Source organism: Urocampus carinirostris, chromosome 8 (genome assembly GCF_059441175.1).
Source record: "Urocampus carinirostris isolate Australia breed hairy pipefish chromosome 8, RoL_Ucar_1.0, whole genome shotgun sequence".
Classification (NCBI taxonomy): Eukaryota; Metazoa; Chordata; class Actinopteri; order Syngnathiformes; family Syngnathidae; genus Urocampus; species Urocampus carinirostris.
In genome coordinates, this window is record NC_142356.1 from 30,879,734 (window position 1) to 30,895,440 (window position 15,707).

At 42.5% G+C, this 15,707-nt stretch overlaps 2 protein-coding genes across 3 annotated transcripts; both read right to left on the reverse strand.

The window, feature by feature from the left end:
• Nucleotides 1-2,722: 2,722 nt before the first annotated feature.
• On the reverse strand, nucleotides 2,723-6,718 carry tomm20b (translocase of outer mitochondrial membrane 20b). Its single transcript, XM_088342353.1, has 5 exons — nucleotides 6,464-6,718; nucleotides 5,249-5,295; nucleotides 5,083-5,164; nucleotides 4,072-4,214; nucleotides 2,723-2,920 (listed from the first exon to the last, which is right to left on the reverse strand). The coding sequence occupies exons 1-5, from the start codon at nucleotides 6,585-6,587 to the stop codon at nucleotides 2,876-2,878; spliced, it is 441 nt and encodes a 146-aa protein (XP_088198479.1). The 5' UTR covers nucleotides 6,588-6,718; the 3' UTR covers nucleotides 2,723-2,875.
• A 5,068-nt stretch (nucleotides 6,719-11,786) lies between these two features.
• LOC148361611 (interferon regulatory factor 2-binding protein 2-B-like) lies at nucleotides 11,787-14,570 on the reverse strand. 2 transcript variants are annotated; one of them, XM_088342354.1, is made up of 2 exons: nucleotides 13,805-14,570; nucleotides 11,787-12,487 (listed from the first exon to the last, which is right to left on the reverse strand). In XM_088342354.1, exons 1-2 carry the CDS (start codon nucleotides 14,358-14,360, stop codon nucleotides 11,928-11,930), a joined length of 1,116 nt encoding a protein of 371 aa, XP_088198480.1. In that variant the 5' UTR covers nucleotides 14,361-14,570; the 3' UTR covers nucleotides 11,787-11,927. The 2 variants fall into 2 exon arrangements, with proteins under 2 accessions (XP_088198480.1, XP_088198481.1); XM_088342355.1 differs by having other exon boundaries at nucleotides 11,787-12,484; nucleotides 13,805-14,569.
• Nucleotides 14,571-15,707: the final 1,137 nt, after the last annotated feature.

The following is a 15,707-nucleotide window of genomic DNA, read 5'->3' on the forward strand; positions in this document are numbered from 1 at the left end:
TTTAATATGCTCACAATTAAAGCGGAATAATCTATCAGGTCTCTGTTTTAAGCACTAAATTTGATATTTGGTTTAGCAGTATTTTTGGTTTTTATGTAGTATTTTGTAATATTTCTTTAGTAGGATTTTTGTAGTATTCCTGAAGTAGTATTTTTTTGTAGTAAACACACAAAGGGACAATGGGTTAAAGCGGTACCCAACAACTAAATTTGTTATTATTAGTACTTTATTTACTATTATATACAAGCATCATGGGGGTACTTGGCATTGCCGGGAATTCTACTTGGGCTAGGTTGTTGGGGCCATGGTTTGTGATAAAGCGCCAGGGAGCCACTAGGGAGTGCCAAAGAGCTGCTTGTAGTCAAGTCAAGTAACATTTATTTGTATAGCCCTTAATCATAAAAAAATCTCAAAGGACTGCACAGGATTACAACGACTCCATCGCCCGATCTTAAACCAACATGCGGGAAAGGAAAAACTCAAAACCTCAGCGTGAGGAAAAAAGAAACACTGAAAAGGGGCCTCGCAAGTGGTAATCCCCCTTCCAGGATGACCAGGGTGGAATAGAATTAGCATTGACTAACAGTACACAAACATAGTAAACCTCAATAAAAGAGAACAATAGTTAACGTGGTGAAATTTGTCCAGAAAGTGCATGACAGCGACGACGCAACTTCCCATCTCTGCCGGCTGGTTGATGCAGGGGTTGACACAAAGTAAGAGGTGTCAGGTTTTTAATGTAAATCTCTTGATTTTATGTCTCAAGGTAATCAGCTTGTTTTTATATTACTAAATATAAAAACAATGTTTCTCATACAAACACACATAAAGTAACGTCTCAACAATGAGTGTAATTATATCTTTTGTACTTTTATCAATCTTGTATTTTATTTTGAAGTCGTGTTCTGGCTCTGTACTGGTTCCTCTGACGTCACGAATAAACTTCCTGTCTCTCTCTTTCCGAAAACTCAACAAGAGGTCGCGTGAGTTTTTTGCCCCCACCATGTCGAATTAAATCATATACATGTATTTTATCTGTGCAAATATGGCCACGAAATAGTCATAATAATGATTGACTTTGACAAGAGGTTTATTGATTTTATTGGTATTCATTGGGGGTGTCTTGACATGAAACCTAGCTTAATACAGTCCTAGAGGCCTAAACTACAACTTTGTAAATTTTCACAAAAATCAGTTCAGTCATTTCGGAGCCTATAAGCCACATACGAACACACACACGCTTGCAAATCAGGATTTATAAATAAGTATACATTAGACTTAGATACTGTCATTGTACTTCGACCGTTTTTGTCCTGCAGGCCGGATTGTTGTAGTTGTATATTTGTAGTATCACTGTAGTAGAATGTTTGTATATCTTTTTGTTTAAAGAATGAAATTAAAATAGTGCTGGTTCCCTGTTTTAAGTATTAAATTTAGTATTTAGCTTTGTAGTATTACGTTTTATTTTGTAGTACTATTTCTGTTTTATAGTATTACTCTAGTGGAATTTTTGTAGCAGACACACAAAAGGTAAATGGCGACGTTAAAAAAAAAACTCATCTTAGAAAAAAAATATCTGTCTGTGAAAAAAAAAAGGTTTGATTCTGCTCAAACTGTTTTTTTTTTTTAGTAAAATGAGAAAATATTGCATAAGCACGGCGGCACAGTGGTTAGCGCATGTGCGGCACAGTTCAGGTCATGGGAACCTCCTGCGTGGGTTCAAATCCAGCTCCAGACTTCCTGTGCGGAGTTTGTATGTTCTCCCCGTGCTTGCGTGGGTTTCCTCCCACATTCCAAAAACATGCATTTCAGGTGAATTGGCCGGTCCAAATTGTCCCTAGGTGTGAATGAGCGAGTGAGTTGTCTGTCCCTGTGTGCCCTGCGATTGGCTGGCAACCAGTTCAGGATGTCCCCTGCCCACTGCCCAATGATTGCTGGGATGATTGCTCCAGCCCCCCCGCGACCCTACTGAGGATAAGCGGTGCAGCTAATGAGATGAGAAAATATTACAACTAAAATCAACAAAATTCTGTGCGATATTTTGACTTTGTTTGCAGTGCTGGGCAGCACGGCGTATGAGTGGTTAGTGCGTCCGCGGCACAGTTCTATGGTCATGAGATCGAACTTTCCTGTGCAGAGTTTGCATGTTCTCCCTTTGCCTGCGTGGGTTTCTTCCAGGCACTCCGGTTTCCTCCCACACTCCACATGGGGGCAGGGTGGTAAAACTAGGATTACCCCAACGTTGAGGTGTGTCAGCATAAGCTTTAAAAAGAAACTCTTTAGTTTATTCTTGTGTTTCGTAGTATGTTGTTGCACAGAAAAGTCAATATTTGTACTGACATTTTGTTGAGTCACTCAGGGATTCCAGTTGCTTGACTTTAAAGTAGCTTAGGATAAAAAGGTTGAGGTTTAGTTATATAAGTTCACTGGAGTGAAAAAATAAGCTATTATAATTGAGTATCATAATAGATTAAAAAATAATTCATTTTGTACATATTACATTTTTATTAGAAGATTGATCCAAGTGTTAGCACTGCTAGTACCTTGCAAAATTTAGCTAAGTTAGTATTTTGGAAATTCGTATAAAACTGGGTGTCATTCGTGCAAATTAGTAACAAAAAGTAGCTCTCAGCTTGAAAAAGGTTGGGGAGCCCCGGTTTAATGTGTTTAGTGGGCTGAAGTTCATGTAAAGCAGGTTAAAAAAAATCCAAAAAACACAGTATTCGTTCCCACTTTTATGCTTGCTCTGCAGGACAACAAAATGTGACATAAAAATTCAACCAGAAGAACACGAAAGACAAAACAAAGGCTTGCTCCATTCATCTCTCGGTCAACAGCCACAGAAGAAGAGAAGGGAAGACGAGGATGGTCGCTTTCACTCGATGTCGTCCTCCGTCAGACTCTGCGCGGTCACGATTCGCTGCAACGCAAAGCAAAACATTTTCGTATTCACCCTTCTCAAAACTTTTACTGTAAAGAGGTAAAACCTTGGTCTGATGTTTAATGCACGACGTTCATTGAATTAGACATAATTAACAGAGTTGTTGTATTTTCTGGACTATAATGTGCACCCCAAAAACACATTGTCCAGAAATTTGAATCTGCGACTTATACTCCGCTGCGCCTAAAATTGCTGACCACATAGCAGAACACTAGTGACAGCATGGATTAAACCAGAGAGCATCGAAGTGAGCACTCAACCCTTAACGCCAAGTCACTAAGACATGGACGCCTGTTCATAATTGCGTAACATCGAAAGCAACGGGAATCAAACCTGAATCGTAGCGACAAGATCCCACCAGATCATTGGGAATGCAACCCACATATGAAAGGACATCAGGTCTCATTTAATTATAAGACCATTTTAGTCAGGGTACCAGATATGTTAGAGAAATAAGAAAAAAAAAGTGATAAATAAAATAATCGGTACAAAATTTCATTTCACCTTTTCTCAGCTCAAACTAAGCATTGTAAGTGACAAACGTTTTGATTACCTGCAGCCATGCGTTCGTATACATCTTTCAGCATGTCTGAATTACTTCCCACAATGTCTTTCCCCCCATTCAGCTAAGAATCTTGTGCGCTTCGTAAAGACTGCAAATCAGCCATACAAATACTGTATTTCAGTGGTCCCCACTCTTTCTGTACCACGGACTGGTTTAATGTCTGACAATATTCCCACAGCCAGGCCAAATAACATCAACAATTTGGAACTGTAACTAAACATAGTGAGATGATGAGATAAAACCAAATGCCTTTTCATACATCATCTGTATCCCTAGTGGTGCAGTGGGCCTGAACCTATGCGGTGCCCGCTGCAATCCTGGTTTGATTACCGTGCATCCAATATTATGCAATTGTGATCAGTGATATTTCCGGTTTATTCAAAGGCAGTACTTTTTTTATCATTTGCGCAAGGCTAACCCTTACTGTAGTTTTAATTCCATTCGCCTTATAGTTCTGTGCGCCTATATATATATGAAAAAATATCACAAACTTTTTTTTTGAGTTGCTCCTAATAATGTGTAAAAAAATGGCTTGTTTTATTGCACATGTTGGTACATTATCCACCTGGGTGATGGTGGGTATCTTAGTGAGGAGCATCTGGAAGACGGGCGGGGGCAGCGTTTGCTGAAGGACCTGCAGGAGCTGATGAGGCTGCCCGCAGACGGCAATGGCGTTGGTCAGGTGGTCCACACCCTTCTCGTAGTCACCTGCAAAATAAACAGGCGCTGCTACGTAAGCCTCTAGACCAAGGGTGGGCAAACTTTGAGTCCCGGGCCGGATTGGGTTAAAAAATGTGGCATTAGTGCCCAAGGGAAAGGAAATATGAATTGATTTCATACAGAGTTTGGAATCCAATATCTCAGCATTAAATGAGAAAAAAAACCTATCCAGTCTCATAAATGTTATATTTCATTTGTTATTTGTTTCAAAGTAAACCCTTTAATCAAATTTGTTCTGAAACACTCAAAACGAAAGCAGATGATTGTGTTTTGTCCCTTTATTAAGTGTTAAAATGAATAATATGCATTGAAAAACTCAAAAGTTGTTTTGCATGAAAGTCCATTAAGGTAATGATAAAAAAATTGATTCATGACAATTTTTTTTAGCAAGAATAGAAGAAATGCCTTAAAATGTTTATGAGGCGGGGACCCACATGAAGCAAGACAGGGGACAAGACACGCACCAAAACAACAATTATTTCTTTACCATATTGTCACACTAATAACAATCGCCTGTCATTTAAGACGTTACCAAAGTAAAAAACGTTGTCTAAGTCAAGATCATGTGTAAGGCAGCAATGCTGTCTATTTTGTTATCAGCAATATGATTGGCTGGCCAACTTGGGCACGGATTGTGTAGCTTTCTATGAGACACTGATCCAGGCCAAAATCTCCATTGGCCCAAAAAAGTGTGTAATGCACTTATGAGTCAGATAATAAATTATCGTTATATTTCTACCATTTTCGTTGAGCGGCCCAAATTAAAAAGTCTTGACAGGCTGTATGTGGCCCGCAGGCCATAGTTTCCCTACTCCTGTTCTAGATGGCAGGTCAACTCCTGCCATGTTGATCTTACCTTGGGCCAGAAGTTCCTCTCCCAGCTGAATCTCCTCAAGGAAAAACTTCTGAACAGCCTCAGAGTCTTTAAGGTCTGGAAGCTGTTTATCGTCCAAAGAAAGCATACATGCATATTATTATTATTATTTTTCTTTCTCTCCCCACAAAAACGTGAAAAGACTCACCTTGGCCATCCCATCCCGCTCTTTCGTCAACTTCTGCTTCCTCCTTCCTGAAACAACAATACACCTTCTTACTTTCATGACTAAAAGCAATGAATAGCGCAGGGGTGCAGTTTGTGCTGATGATGTACCATATTTTCCATACTATGAGATAATAGGGTACCCCCCCAAACAATCTTTTTTTTAAAATATATTTTTCATATATACAAGGCGGATGAAATTCACACGACAGTAAATGGTCTGCATTTATATAGCGCTTTTCAAGTCAATGAAGACCTCCCAAAGCACATTAGAATGTGCTTCACACTCACCCATTCATACAAACACTCACACACCAATAGGGAGTCAGCCATGTATGAGCTGACGTGTTTATTTGTGAATAGACGTCGTGCTCTTTATACAGTCACAGTATATATTAGTACAATGATTGATCGGACGATAAATGACGCTGACCAAAATCACAATACAATGATTGTATGCAACGGGAATTGAACCCGGGTTGCAGCAGTGAGAACGCCGATACACTGATTTGCATTGTGCATTTTGTTCTGCATTCTGGTGTGGAGAGACTGCCTAACCTTTCTTCACCTGTGAGTCAATAAAGTTGTGTTATTTTGTTGAAAGACTGTTGTCCAATTCTCTAACATTCGTTTCAATAGTGTGCCAAATAAAACCTCTAATGCCTTTTTGTATGTCATCTGTGACAAAGTGACAGTGCTGTCACCACCACAACAGCTAGGGATAAGCCGCGCCCACCATAGTTACGGTATCCATGTATCACATTCGGATCAAATATGGAGGCTGAAATAATGACAGCGGGTGAATCTTTAGTTATTCCTGATAGCATAGCCGCATCATTTCTTTTGGATTTTGCAAACTTCTCAAAAGTCCGCTGTATAAGAACGGAATGAACCTTTTAACAAATTGGCACATGGTGATTCAACACTCACATTGGTACCAGGGATGAGTGTATACAATACAGAAATTCTGAATGACCAGTTTGCAGACCTACACCGAACATCTCAGTGTAGCTCGTGACGTCATAGCCCATGACGTCACGGGATGAGCTAAACGTGCTAAATCCGAAATGACTCTTGCTAAGCTAGTTTAGCTTCACGTACCCAAGCAATTAAAATGTTAATAAGAGGAGGAAATCTGACCATATTCTGAGGGACGAATAAGGAGCAGGTGAGCAGTGCTAGCAGCAGAAAAACTCACGTTCTCGCAGCCTGTTTTTAAAGTTGGGGTCGCTTCGTCTCTTCCGGTCGAAATAAATGCAGTAACCAACAAAGAGTGCGCCACATACTCCCGCCGCGATGGCGCTAGTCTTGCCGACCATCATGGATCCACAGCGCGGCTCCGTCGGGCAGCCGCCTCGATGAAAAAATTGTCCTTATTTCGATTTATCCTACTCGGCACTGCGGGCCAAGGAAGGCAGGCTGCAGGAAGGAAGGAAGGAAAGAAGGAGGCAAGGACCCCATTAGGACCCCTTCTAACCTTGACAGACTTTTAGTGTTCCGCTGACCGCCTGTCGGAAAATAAATCCATGTAAATCTCTCATCTCATTAGCTGTACCGCTTATCCTTATCGGGGTTGCAAGGGGGCTGGAGCCCATTCCAGCCATTTCCAGGCAGTGGGCAGGGGACACCCTGAACTGGTTGCCAGCCAATCGCAGGGCACACGGGGACAGACAACTCACTCGCTCATTCACACCTAGGGACAATTTGGACCAGCCATCTCATCTCATCTCATTAGCCGTACCGCTTATCCTCATTAGGGACGCGGGGGGGCTGGAGCCCATCCCAGCCATCTTTGGGCAGTGGGCAGGGGACACCCTGAACTGGTTGCCAGCCAATCGCAGGGCACACAGGGACAGACAACTCATTCGCTCATTCACACCTAGGGACAATTTGGACCAGCCAATTCACCTGAAATGCATGTTTTTGGAATGTGGGAGGAAACCGGAGTGCCCGGAGGAAACCCACGCAAGCACGGGGAGAACATACAAACTCCGCACAGAATGTCTGGAGCTGGATTTGAACCCACGACAGGTTCCCATGACATGAACTGTGCCGCACAAGCGCTAACCACTGCGCCGCCGTGCTGCCCATCCATGTAAATCGATTAATATAACATTTTCTTCATCACAAATGCAAATGATGTATCAATTATATAAACACATAATATTGCTAAACAATTTCTTACAATACCGTTGGAGGGAGCCTTCAGCCCACGTACTAAGTCAAGAATCCAGATGTATAAGGGGTCTAATAGAGGGCTCCGAGCTCTGTGCTAAATTATAGTAACACGGCTTCGTTTTTAGCACAGAGCTCGGAGCCCTCTATTGGCAGTGATGCTGAGGCATGGATCTCAAATTCCCGAGGGCCAATCGTGGTCTTTAGGATGACAATTTGACAATTTTATTTAAGACATTTTTGATCGTTTCAAATTGTGTACAATGCACAACAATTTTATTACAAGAAAAAAACTCAAGTTTTTTTTTTGTTAAACCAATCTTGTCTGGCCTATATCGGGTTTAATCAGTATCCTTTTGGTGGTAGCAGGGGACAATGTCAACATAGATTACCATACTGGTCAACCTGTACGTTATTGCCGTACAAAATATGTTCATTATGCATTTTAAGACGTGTACGACGTACAAGAAAATTTGTACGGAAAAACGCGATTTGTCAATTATGGGTACCATCCGGTATACACCGACTATCACGAAACGGCAAATCAATCAATTCAAACGAGTTCGCCGCGGTAGCCTGTATCTCAGTATCGTTATATTTGTTGCAAACGAAGCGAGTGGTTCGATGCTACTGTGCGCAAGCGTCTGCTGCCTCGGATTTAATGTGGTAGTTTTGTAGTGAAAGGAAGTCCGTCTCTTTTTAGAGGACCGGCTTTTTCGGCTCAACTCATTAAAGAGAGACGGCTCTCAAACGGCTCACTTACTTTGATGCATTATATTATGAATTATTATGTTGTATATATGAAGTTGAGAAAAAAAGGAAGTATAAAAGGAGAAAATGAAAAAAGACAAGTTTGTGGTTATCCCTTTAATCAGTATGTTATCAACAGTAATTTAATGCAGAAAATGAATTAATAATTTGAATAAGATAAAAATGTATTATTCTACTTAATCATTTTTGCATGTTTGAAAAAAAAATATGGTGTAAGATTATTTTGTATTTTGTAAGGTAAAATACAACAGTTTGTAAGGGCATGGAGCCGTGTAGGTTTACAGGTATTGGATTACTAATATTGTTGCTGTATTCTACATAGTCTGTTTTACTGTGAGTAAATAGGTGCCACGCTGTGTTTCTAATGTTATCCATCCATCGATTATCTGCACCGCTAATCCTCAGTAGGGTCGCGTGGGCGCTGGAACCCATCCCAGCTATCTTCGGGTAGTGGGCGGGGGACACCCTGAACTGGTTGCCAGCCAGTCGCAAGGTCACATAGGGACAGACAATCCGCTCGCTCATTCGCACCTAGGGACAATTTCGAACATATATAAAAAAAAACTAAAAAAAGCTCCCAGAAGCCTCTTCAGATTGTTTTGCCTTTATTCGTGTATTGAAAATCATTATGTAACGTTATGTACAAAGCTAATTTTGGGGGACAAATAAAGCTAAAAAAAGAAGACAATGAAAAAATAAACAACAGAAGAAAAAAATAAAAAGCAAAAAGAAAGAAAAAGGAAGAAACAATAATAAAGGAAGAAAAGGGGTTTAAGGCTAAAATACTCAAAATAATACAAGGAAAATGAGAAAAAAAGGAAGTAAGAGCAGGAAATAAGAGGAAATTATATATATATATGTATATATATATATATGGGCAGCACGGCGGCGCAGTGGTTAGCGCGTGCGCGGCACAGTTCTGAGGTCGTGGGAACCTCCTGCGTGGATTCAAATCCAGCTACCGGCCTTACTGTGCGGAGTTTGTATGCTCTCCCCGTGCTTGCGTGGGTTTCCTCCCACATTCCAAAGACATGCATTTCAGGTGAATTGGCCGGTCCAAATTGTCCCTAGGTGTGACTGAGCGAGTGAGTTGTCTGTCCACGTGTGCCCTGCGATTGGCTGGCAACCAGTTCAGGGTGTCCCCTGCCCACTGCCCGGAGATGGGCTCCAGCCCCCCCGCAACCCTAATAAGGATAAGCGGTACAGCTAATGAGATGATATATATATAAGAAGAAACCTTAGGGGGAAGGAAAAAAATAAAAGGTCCTCTCACAATATAACTTCCTTCCGCATGTGAACAGCGATTCTCTGCTTTAAAATGTGTAAAAACTAGGCTAAGAAGCTCACTGTCTTTATGCTGGTCTACACTGAAGAGAAAATTCTCATGTTTTAAGTCGCAGACTAAAAAGGTGTGTAGTGAAGCTACTTAGAGTGTAAAACCTAACAATCTGCTGGGAAGGCAAATGCAATTTTGATTTTAAATGACCGATACTGTGTGTACGTAAATATGTTTTCATCTATATGAGAGTATTTACATAATTTCTCTTTTGAATTAAAACGGTAATGTGTTTTCTTTTAACTTATGCATTTTTTATTGGAAAGATATTCCGGTATAAGAGCTGGCTTCTGTTTCATTCGTTCTGTTCCTCCTCCATGGCTTAGTGGGCTGGCTTTGGGTAGAAAACTCCTGGGCTAAAAAAGTGGCCCACTCCTGGCGAGTAATCCCCTGGGATACAGCATTAACCAGTTCTGATATGGGCGTCGCAAAAAGAAATGAATATATAGCAAATATAGACACCTAGGGTAATCCGGCCCGATGCCCCCGGTACCCACAATAAATTTACCTTTATCGTTATTTACCTTTGGTGTGACGTGACTTGAGCTGGTTGAATAGAGTTGCAGGTGGATAGAGAGTGGAGATGAAAGGGCGACGACGGATTACAAATCAAACTGATTTTAAAACTTCAACTTGCGAGGATTTTCATTCCCTCAAAAGATTTCACCGCTTTAATCACCTCCTTTGTGAATTAATGGTCTCGATTGTCAAAAAGTTACAGCCATATTCTTTAGCAAGGGTACTCATTTGCATGCCTTTTTTGTATTTCTTGGAAATTGCAAGTTTTGTTCCATGGTTATCATGATTTTTACTTCTCCATTTAGCTTCACTGCAAGCCTTGGAACCACAGTAAATACAGTACAAAAATCATTGTCCTGAGTAGGCAATTCAGTCTTCGAAGCACACAAGATTTTGAAGTAAATGGACAAACAGGAAGGCATCGTGGGAGGTAGTTCAGCAAATTAGCTTATCAACATTCACCATGCCGTGACGCAAACCAGGAGCAGACCGGCCTTTCTTTTATGTTGGCCAAAATCAGACAAGCAGTTGCCTAACACTGCAGTTTCTGGGCCCAGAAAATACTTTGCTATGTTGTACAGTGGGGAAAAGGCCTCAAAGAGGGGCTAAAAACATATTTATCAAAACCATATAGTGAAAACACCATAAGGTGGACCCCCATTTCCTGGGAGTTTACTGTATGTTTGTACGAGTCATTCTTGACATTTTAGCGGAAGCAATTTGTTGACCATCAGTACACAAAGAGGTAAGTATTAGTTTCAGGAGCGAGCAGCAGCAAATCAACTGCAGGAGAGAGAGTGGGAAAGGTGAGATGGCACAACATTCATTTGGACAGGTAACTTAAAATTTGTTTTATCTGGTTATATCAGTATCAGAAATATTTTATTAACACTCCACTTATTGAAACATGAATATTTTGTTTGTTTGTTTGTACATGATTCAATTGTTTGTTTGTTTGTAAATGATTCAAATTGAATCTTTTCTTCCGGCGCCGTCACGAATGGCAGCCACTCCAGCAGCTCCCGTGTTATTTTCGATTGTTCTCGATTGTTCTCAGCTCAGGGATGCTGCTGGAAATGTGAATTTCCCTTCGGGGATGAACAAAGTATCTATCTATCTATCTATCTATCTATCTAGTTATTATTATTGAAACCAGATTATCATGACTGTATTGTTTTTTTTCTTCAAACTTCGTACCAGGCACTTGGAGTTAGAATACAAAATTGATATTTTAAAGCAAAACCGTGGTAGTATTAGTTGTCAGTGTTCTGGAAAATTAAAAGCAGCCATCATGTCCAGAGTGACATGTTTGTCTGGATTAAAGAAATTTGACAGTAACCCAATGACTGAATTGATGTGTTTGTCCTGGGTGCTCATTGATAGAACCGAAAAATAAAAGAAGCAACACCCACATTAGTTCAGATGCGAGGCTATCTTTTTTGAAGGCTCCGCCCACAGTTCAGTAGCACAAGCTTCCGATATAAACTATGTCGTCTGCTCATTATTAGGACTGGACAAAAATCTAACAGCCAGGGCTTTTTATTTGCCGTTTTAAGGCACGTCAGGAAAGTGTGCTGGCACCGCAACAAACAAAAAGCGCATGTACGCTAGTTTGAGTCGCCCTTATCTCACATGGCCTTAACACACCAAGGAGATAACAGTGTTTACATAACGTGCGAGCCTCAACCTCTGTGGAAGAGATTGCAGTTAACACACTTGGTAGTGGTAGGCTTGTTTTATTGGCCAAGTGCTTCCCGCCATTGCTCGTATTGGAAAATGTACAAAAAACAAACAAGCAAAAGAAAAACATTGACGTAATAGGTGTGGCCGTCGTCGTGGTTACGAGTCCAGCGGCCTCCTTCTAAGAGTCCCGCTCCTTTTTCACCTTGACGTCTGCGGCGAGGATGGTGGCGATCTCGCCCTGCATGAAGGCCCAGGGCAGGTCAGAGCCGGCCAGGGGGCAACGCCCGCCACTGGGGCAGTACACCTCCCCGCTAGCGCCCTGAGTTTTGATGCTGTTCCGAGAGCACGGGAAGCAAAACTTGTGCGACGCCACCGAAGGACACTGGACAAAGTGCGTGTCCTCCAGCCGCTCTCGGCACAGAGTGCAGCAGAGGGGGTTGCTACCCGCGGCGCCCGGTTCGCCGCCGGGTCCGGGCGGGGTTCCGCTTTTGGCCGTTCCCGCGTTGTCCGTGGCCAGGATGAGCCCGGTGACTGGCGACTGGCCGGCGGCCGAGGCCTCCGCAGGAGACCGGGTCGAAGAGAAGACGGGCGGCGTGGCCGCCACTGTTTTGAGTGCCTCGTTGGGGGACGGCAACCACGGTGGGCCCTCCGCGCTGTTGGACTTGGGGGCCGAGCCTTCGCCCTCTGGCTCGGGAGACGCCTTCCTCTTCATGCCGCGCGGGTGCTTCCCCCTCTCTGCTAGGCACACAGAGCAAATCATGTGTTTCAATTAGCTTTGCTTGTTCATTGAAAATGCCAATGTTGAAATCATTGCAAGTTCAGCGGTACCTCTAACATACAAGCTTAACTCTTTCCAGGATTATATTATATTTCATTGCATTTTCCCAGGATGAAATCATTCAAAGTAATTGGCCTGGCCTCCCCAGGGTTGGCACAAAGTTAATACAGTTGTGTTGGCGCTGTCTCAAGCACGAGGACTAGAAAATTTCCATTCTCCATACCCTATATATACTTGCATCTAAGTTGAATTCAGGAATATTAATTAAAGTACCGATATCAGGGCGTCAGTTGATATGCACATATATGTGTGTCATTTGTAGCGAATGGTAGGCAGCAACCCTAACCACAGAGACTTGTGCTAAAAAAATAAAAAAGCAGATATTACATACAAAGCTAAAAATATAAATAACACTTCTTACAACTATATTCCATTGTTTATATTTCCCATTTTCTATTAAAATAAACAAATCATAATGACCCATAACTTTTGAGCTATTTTCGAAACAGGTCTGCAGACCACCAATGTGATCCATGGGCACCACAACAGTGACACTTTCTCCACAATCCCAGTCTCAAAGAACTTGGGTTTACAAAAAAAAACTAAAAATGTTATTTTGTAGCATTTTATTTTTGGTTAAAGTTGCAAATTTACATTTTGGTGAATCCAGAATGTAAATTAATATTAAAACTATTTTGATGGTAGTACATAACTACACCCAATGATGACATTGAGGCACTTTTAAGGCTTTAATGACCACCTCCATCTCACAGCCTCCTTTCAGCCTTACATTAAGGATTATCCTTTTAATTTGTTGTGTGATGTAAAATTGTGTCGTGTTGTTACTGCCCTTCATTGTGAATATCGCCCTGAAGTTTGACAAGCTGAGAAAAAAGGTGAATCCTTACAATTGACATTAGTCAGAAAAAAAAGAAATTTAATTATTTTACTTGTTTGTATTACCTAAATAACCTATGTTTTATTACTTTGTTGTTACTATGTTATAACCAGGATGTGATTTTTTATGAGTAGAAATCAATATATATGTAAATGTGACTTGACTTGAATGCTTTTTGAAACTTTTAAAGAATCCTTGGCAACCCTGGGTACACTTCTCTATTGCATCAAGTCTATTCCATATATTTACTCCCTGAACTTCCACGAGTGATGGAAATTCATTTGAAATCAGAGGAAAGTCCGCTTATCAGTTTGATTCTTTTTACTCTCCAATTGGCTTGAACGCAAGCACAAGACTTCCGGTTATGACGTCAACATACCTGTCTTGGAAGCCGCGGCCACATGTTCCTTGTTGAACCTGGAGTCGTGCGCGTGCACAGCCATGAGCTCACGCACGCCCCTGCCCTTGTCTGCCGCCATGTTGTCCAGCAAGCGAGGGTGGCCGACGTGGACCAGGGGAACCAGGCCAGGCGGCGGCACGCCGCCGCGTCGCGAGTTAGTGGGGCTCTGGCAGTTCAGTTCAGGCGGTTCCTCCGATTTGGGGAAGACGTTGACGAGCCTCGACGCCGCCTGGTACTCCGGGCCCGAGCGAGGCGGCAGCCTGTCTGGCTGCGGGTAGCGAGAGGAGGCATGCTCCCCCGCGGCGGGGTGCTGGAACTCCTTGGCGGTGGGCGGCGGCTTCCAGGCTCGGCCCTCGTGGAGGCCATGGGCCCGCTTTAGCTGGCGGGCGGCGTCGATGACAGACTCTACGCGGTCGGCACCCTCGTAGTTGACGCAACCTCGACAAACAGCCTCGCTAAAGTCCCAAATGACGGCCCAAGGCATGCGGGGAAGATCGCACAGGAAGCACGACGTGCGCCTGGCGGCCGCGGTCATATTTCATTAACCGGGTAAAAACGACGATGTCGTGAGGGGAACGAGCAGACACGGCGACGTGGAATTTCGCGCTCGGCTTTCGTCGTGAAAACGTCCGCAAAATGTCGGCGTTATGTCGCCCGAAAACAGCCGCCCGCCATTATGTTCTCCTCGTGAACGCGCGAGCTCTGACGTCACACCAATACAAGCTTCTTTTCCCGCTTGGGCTTGGCTGCTTGCCATCACTACTCCAGCTTGTTTATTCCAAGTGACTATTCGGAAAGAAGCTTAGGCGGCGCACAAGCGGTAGAGATTTCTTTAGGGACCTTCACACATTTTTCATTCATTTAACCATCATAAATGTCAATGACATGAAGTTTAAATTTCCTCATAGGTTTAAGAACATATGGTTCGCGGACCAGATGGTTGTTCATGAGTAAATCTGGCGCGTAGATTAAATAAAACCCTTGTGAGCCCTAGTGTGTAAAATCTTAACTCTAAATGGCACTGTATTGTCTAATTTGAACAAAAACCTATGCCATAGAGAAGGTTAAGACAAACAAGGTAGAAATTCCACCATGTGAAAGACATTTCCCAACCTATATAAATACTTTATTCATCCGCGTGGGGAAATTCACACTTCCAGCAGTATCCTTGTGTTGAAAATAAAACAACAATAAAGGAAAAGGAATATAATACATAAATACCCAATGTTACATGTTCATATAAAGTATTTAAATAGTGCAACATAAAATACACACTGTAATAAAAAATAGGGTGATATGTAGCATTTTATTTTTGGTTAAAGTTGCAAATTTACATTTTGGTGTATCTATGTGGTTTAATGTGGGCCTTTAGTCCGCCGGGTGGAGTTAAAGAGCCTCATGGCATGAGGAAGACATGATCTCAGTCTGTCCGTGGAACAAGACTGTGACAGCAGTCTGTCGCTGAAGCTGCTTTTCTGTTTGGAGTTGATGCTGTGTAGTGGATGTGATGAATTGTCCATGATTGACCGCAGCTTTGTCAGTGCCTGTCTCTCAGCTACAGTTGTCAGGCTGTCCAGCTCTGTGCCCACAACAGAGCCCGCGTTCCTCACCAGCTTTAAGACGAGAGGCATCCTTCTTGGCGCGGCCTCCCCAACCCGCTGCCGCATAGAAAAGGGCGCTCGCCGCAGTTTGTTCTCAGCTCAGGGATGCTGCTGGAAATGTGAATTTCCCTTCGGGGATGAACAAAGTATCTATCTATCTATCTATCTAACAGTCTCATAGAACATTTGTAGGAGCTTTTTGCAGATGTTGAAGGACACCAGCCTCCTGAGGAAGTACAGTCGGCTTTAACCATTCCTTCATAGAGCTTCTGTGTTGGCAG

Coding starts and splice junctions, on each gene's coding strand:
- tomm20b (XM_088342353.1), bottom strand. CDS start 6,587: ATGATGGTCGGCAAGACTAGCGCCATCGCGGCGGGAGTATGTGGCGCA. Junction 5,296..6,463: donor TAAAAACAGGCTGCGAGAAC/GTGAGTTTTTCT, acceptor TTGTTGTTTCAG/GAAGGAGGAAGCAGAAGTTG. Junction 4,215..5,082: donor AGAGGAACTTCTGGCCCAAG/GTAAGATCAACA, acceptor TTTATTTTGCAG/GTGACTACGAGAAGGGTGTG.
- LOC148361611 (XM_088342354.1), bottom strand. CDS start 14,360: ATGACCGCGGCCGCCAGGCGCACGTCGTGCTTCCTGTGCGATCTTCCC. Junction 12,488..13,804: donor GGCCGCGGCTTCCAAGACAG/GTATGTTGACGT, acceptor CTGTGTGCCTAG/CAGAGAGGGGGAAGCACCCG.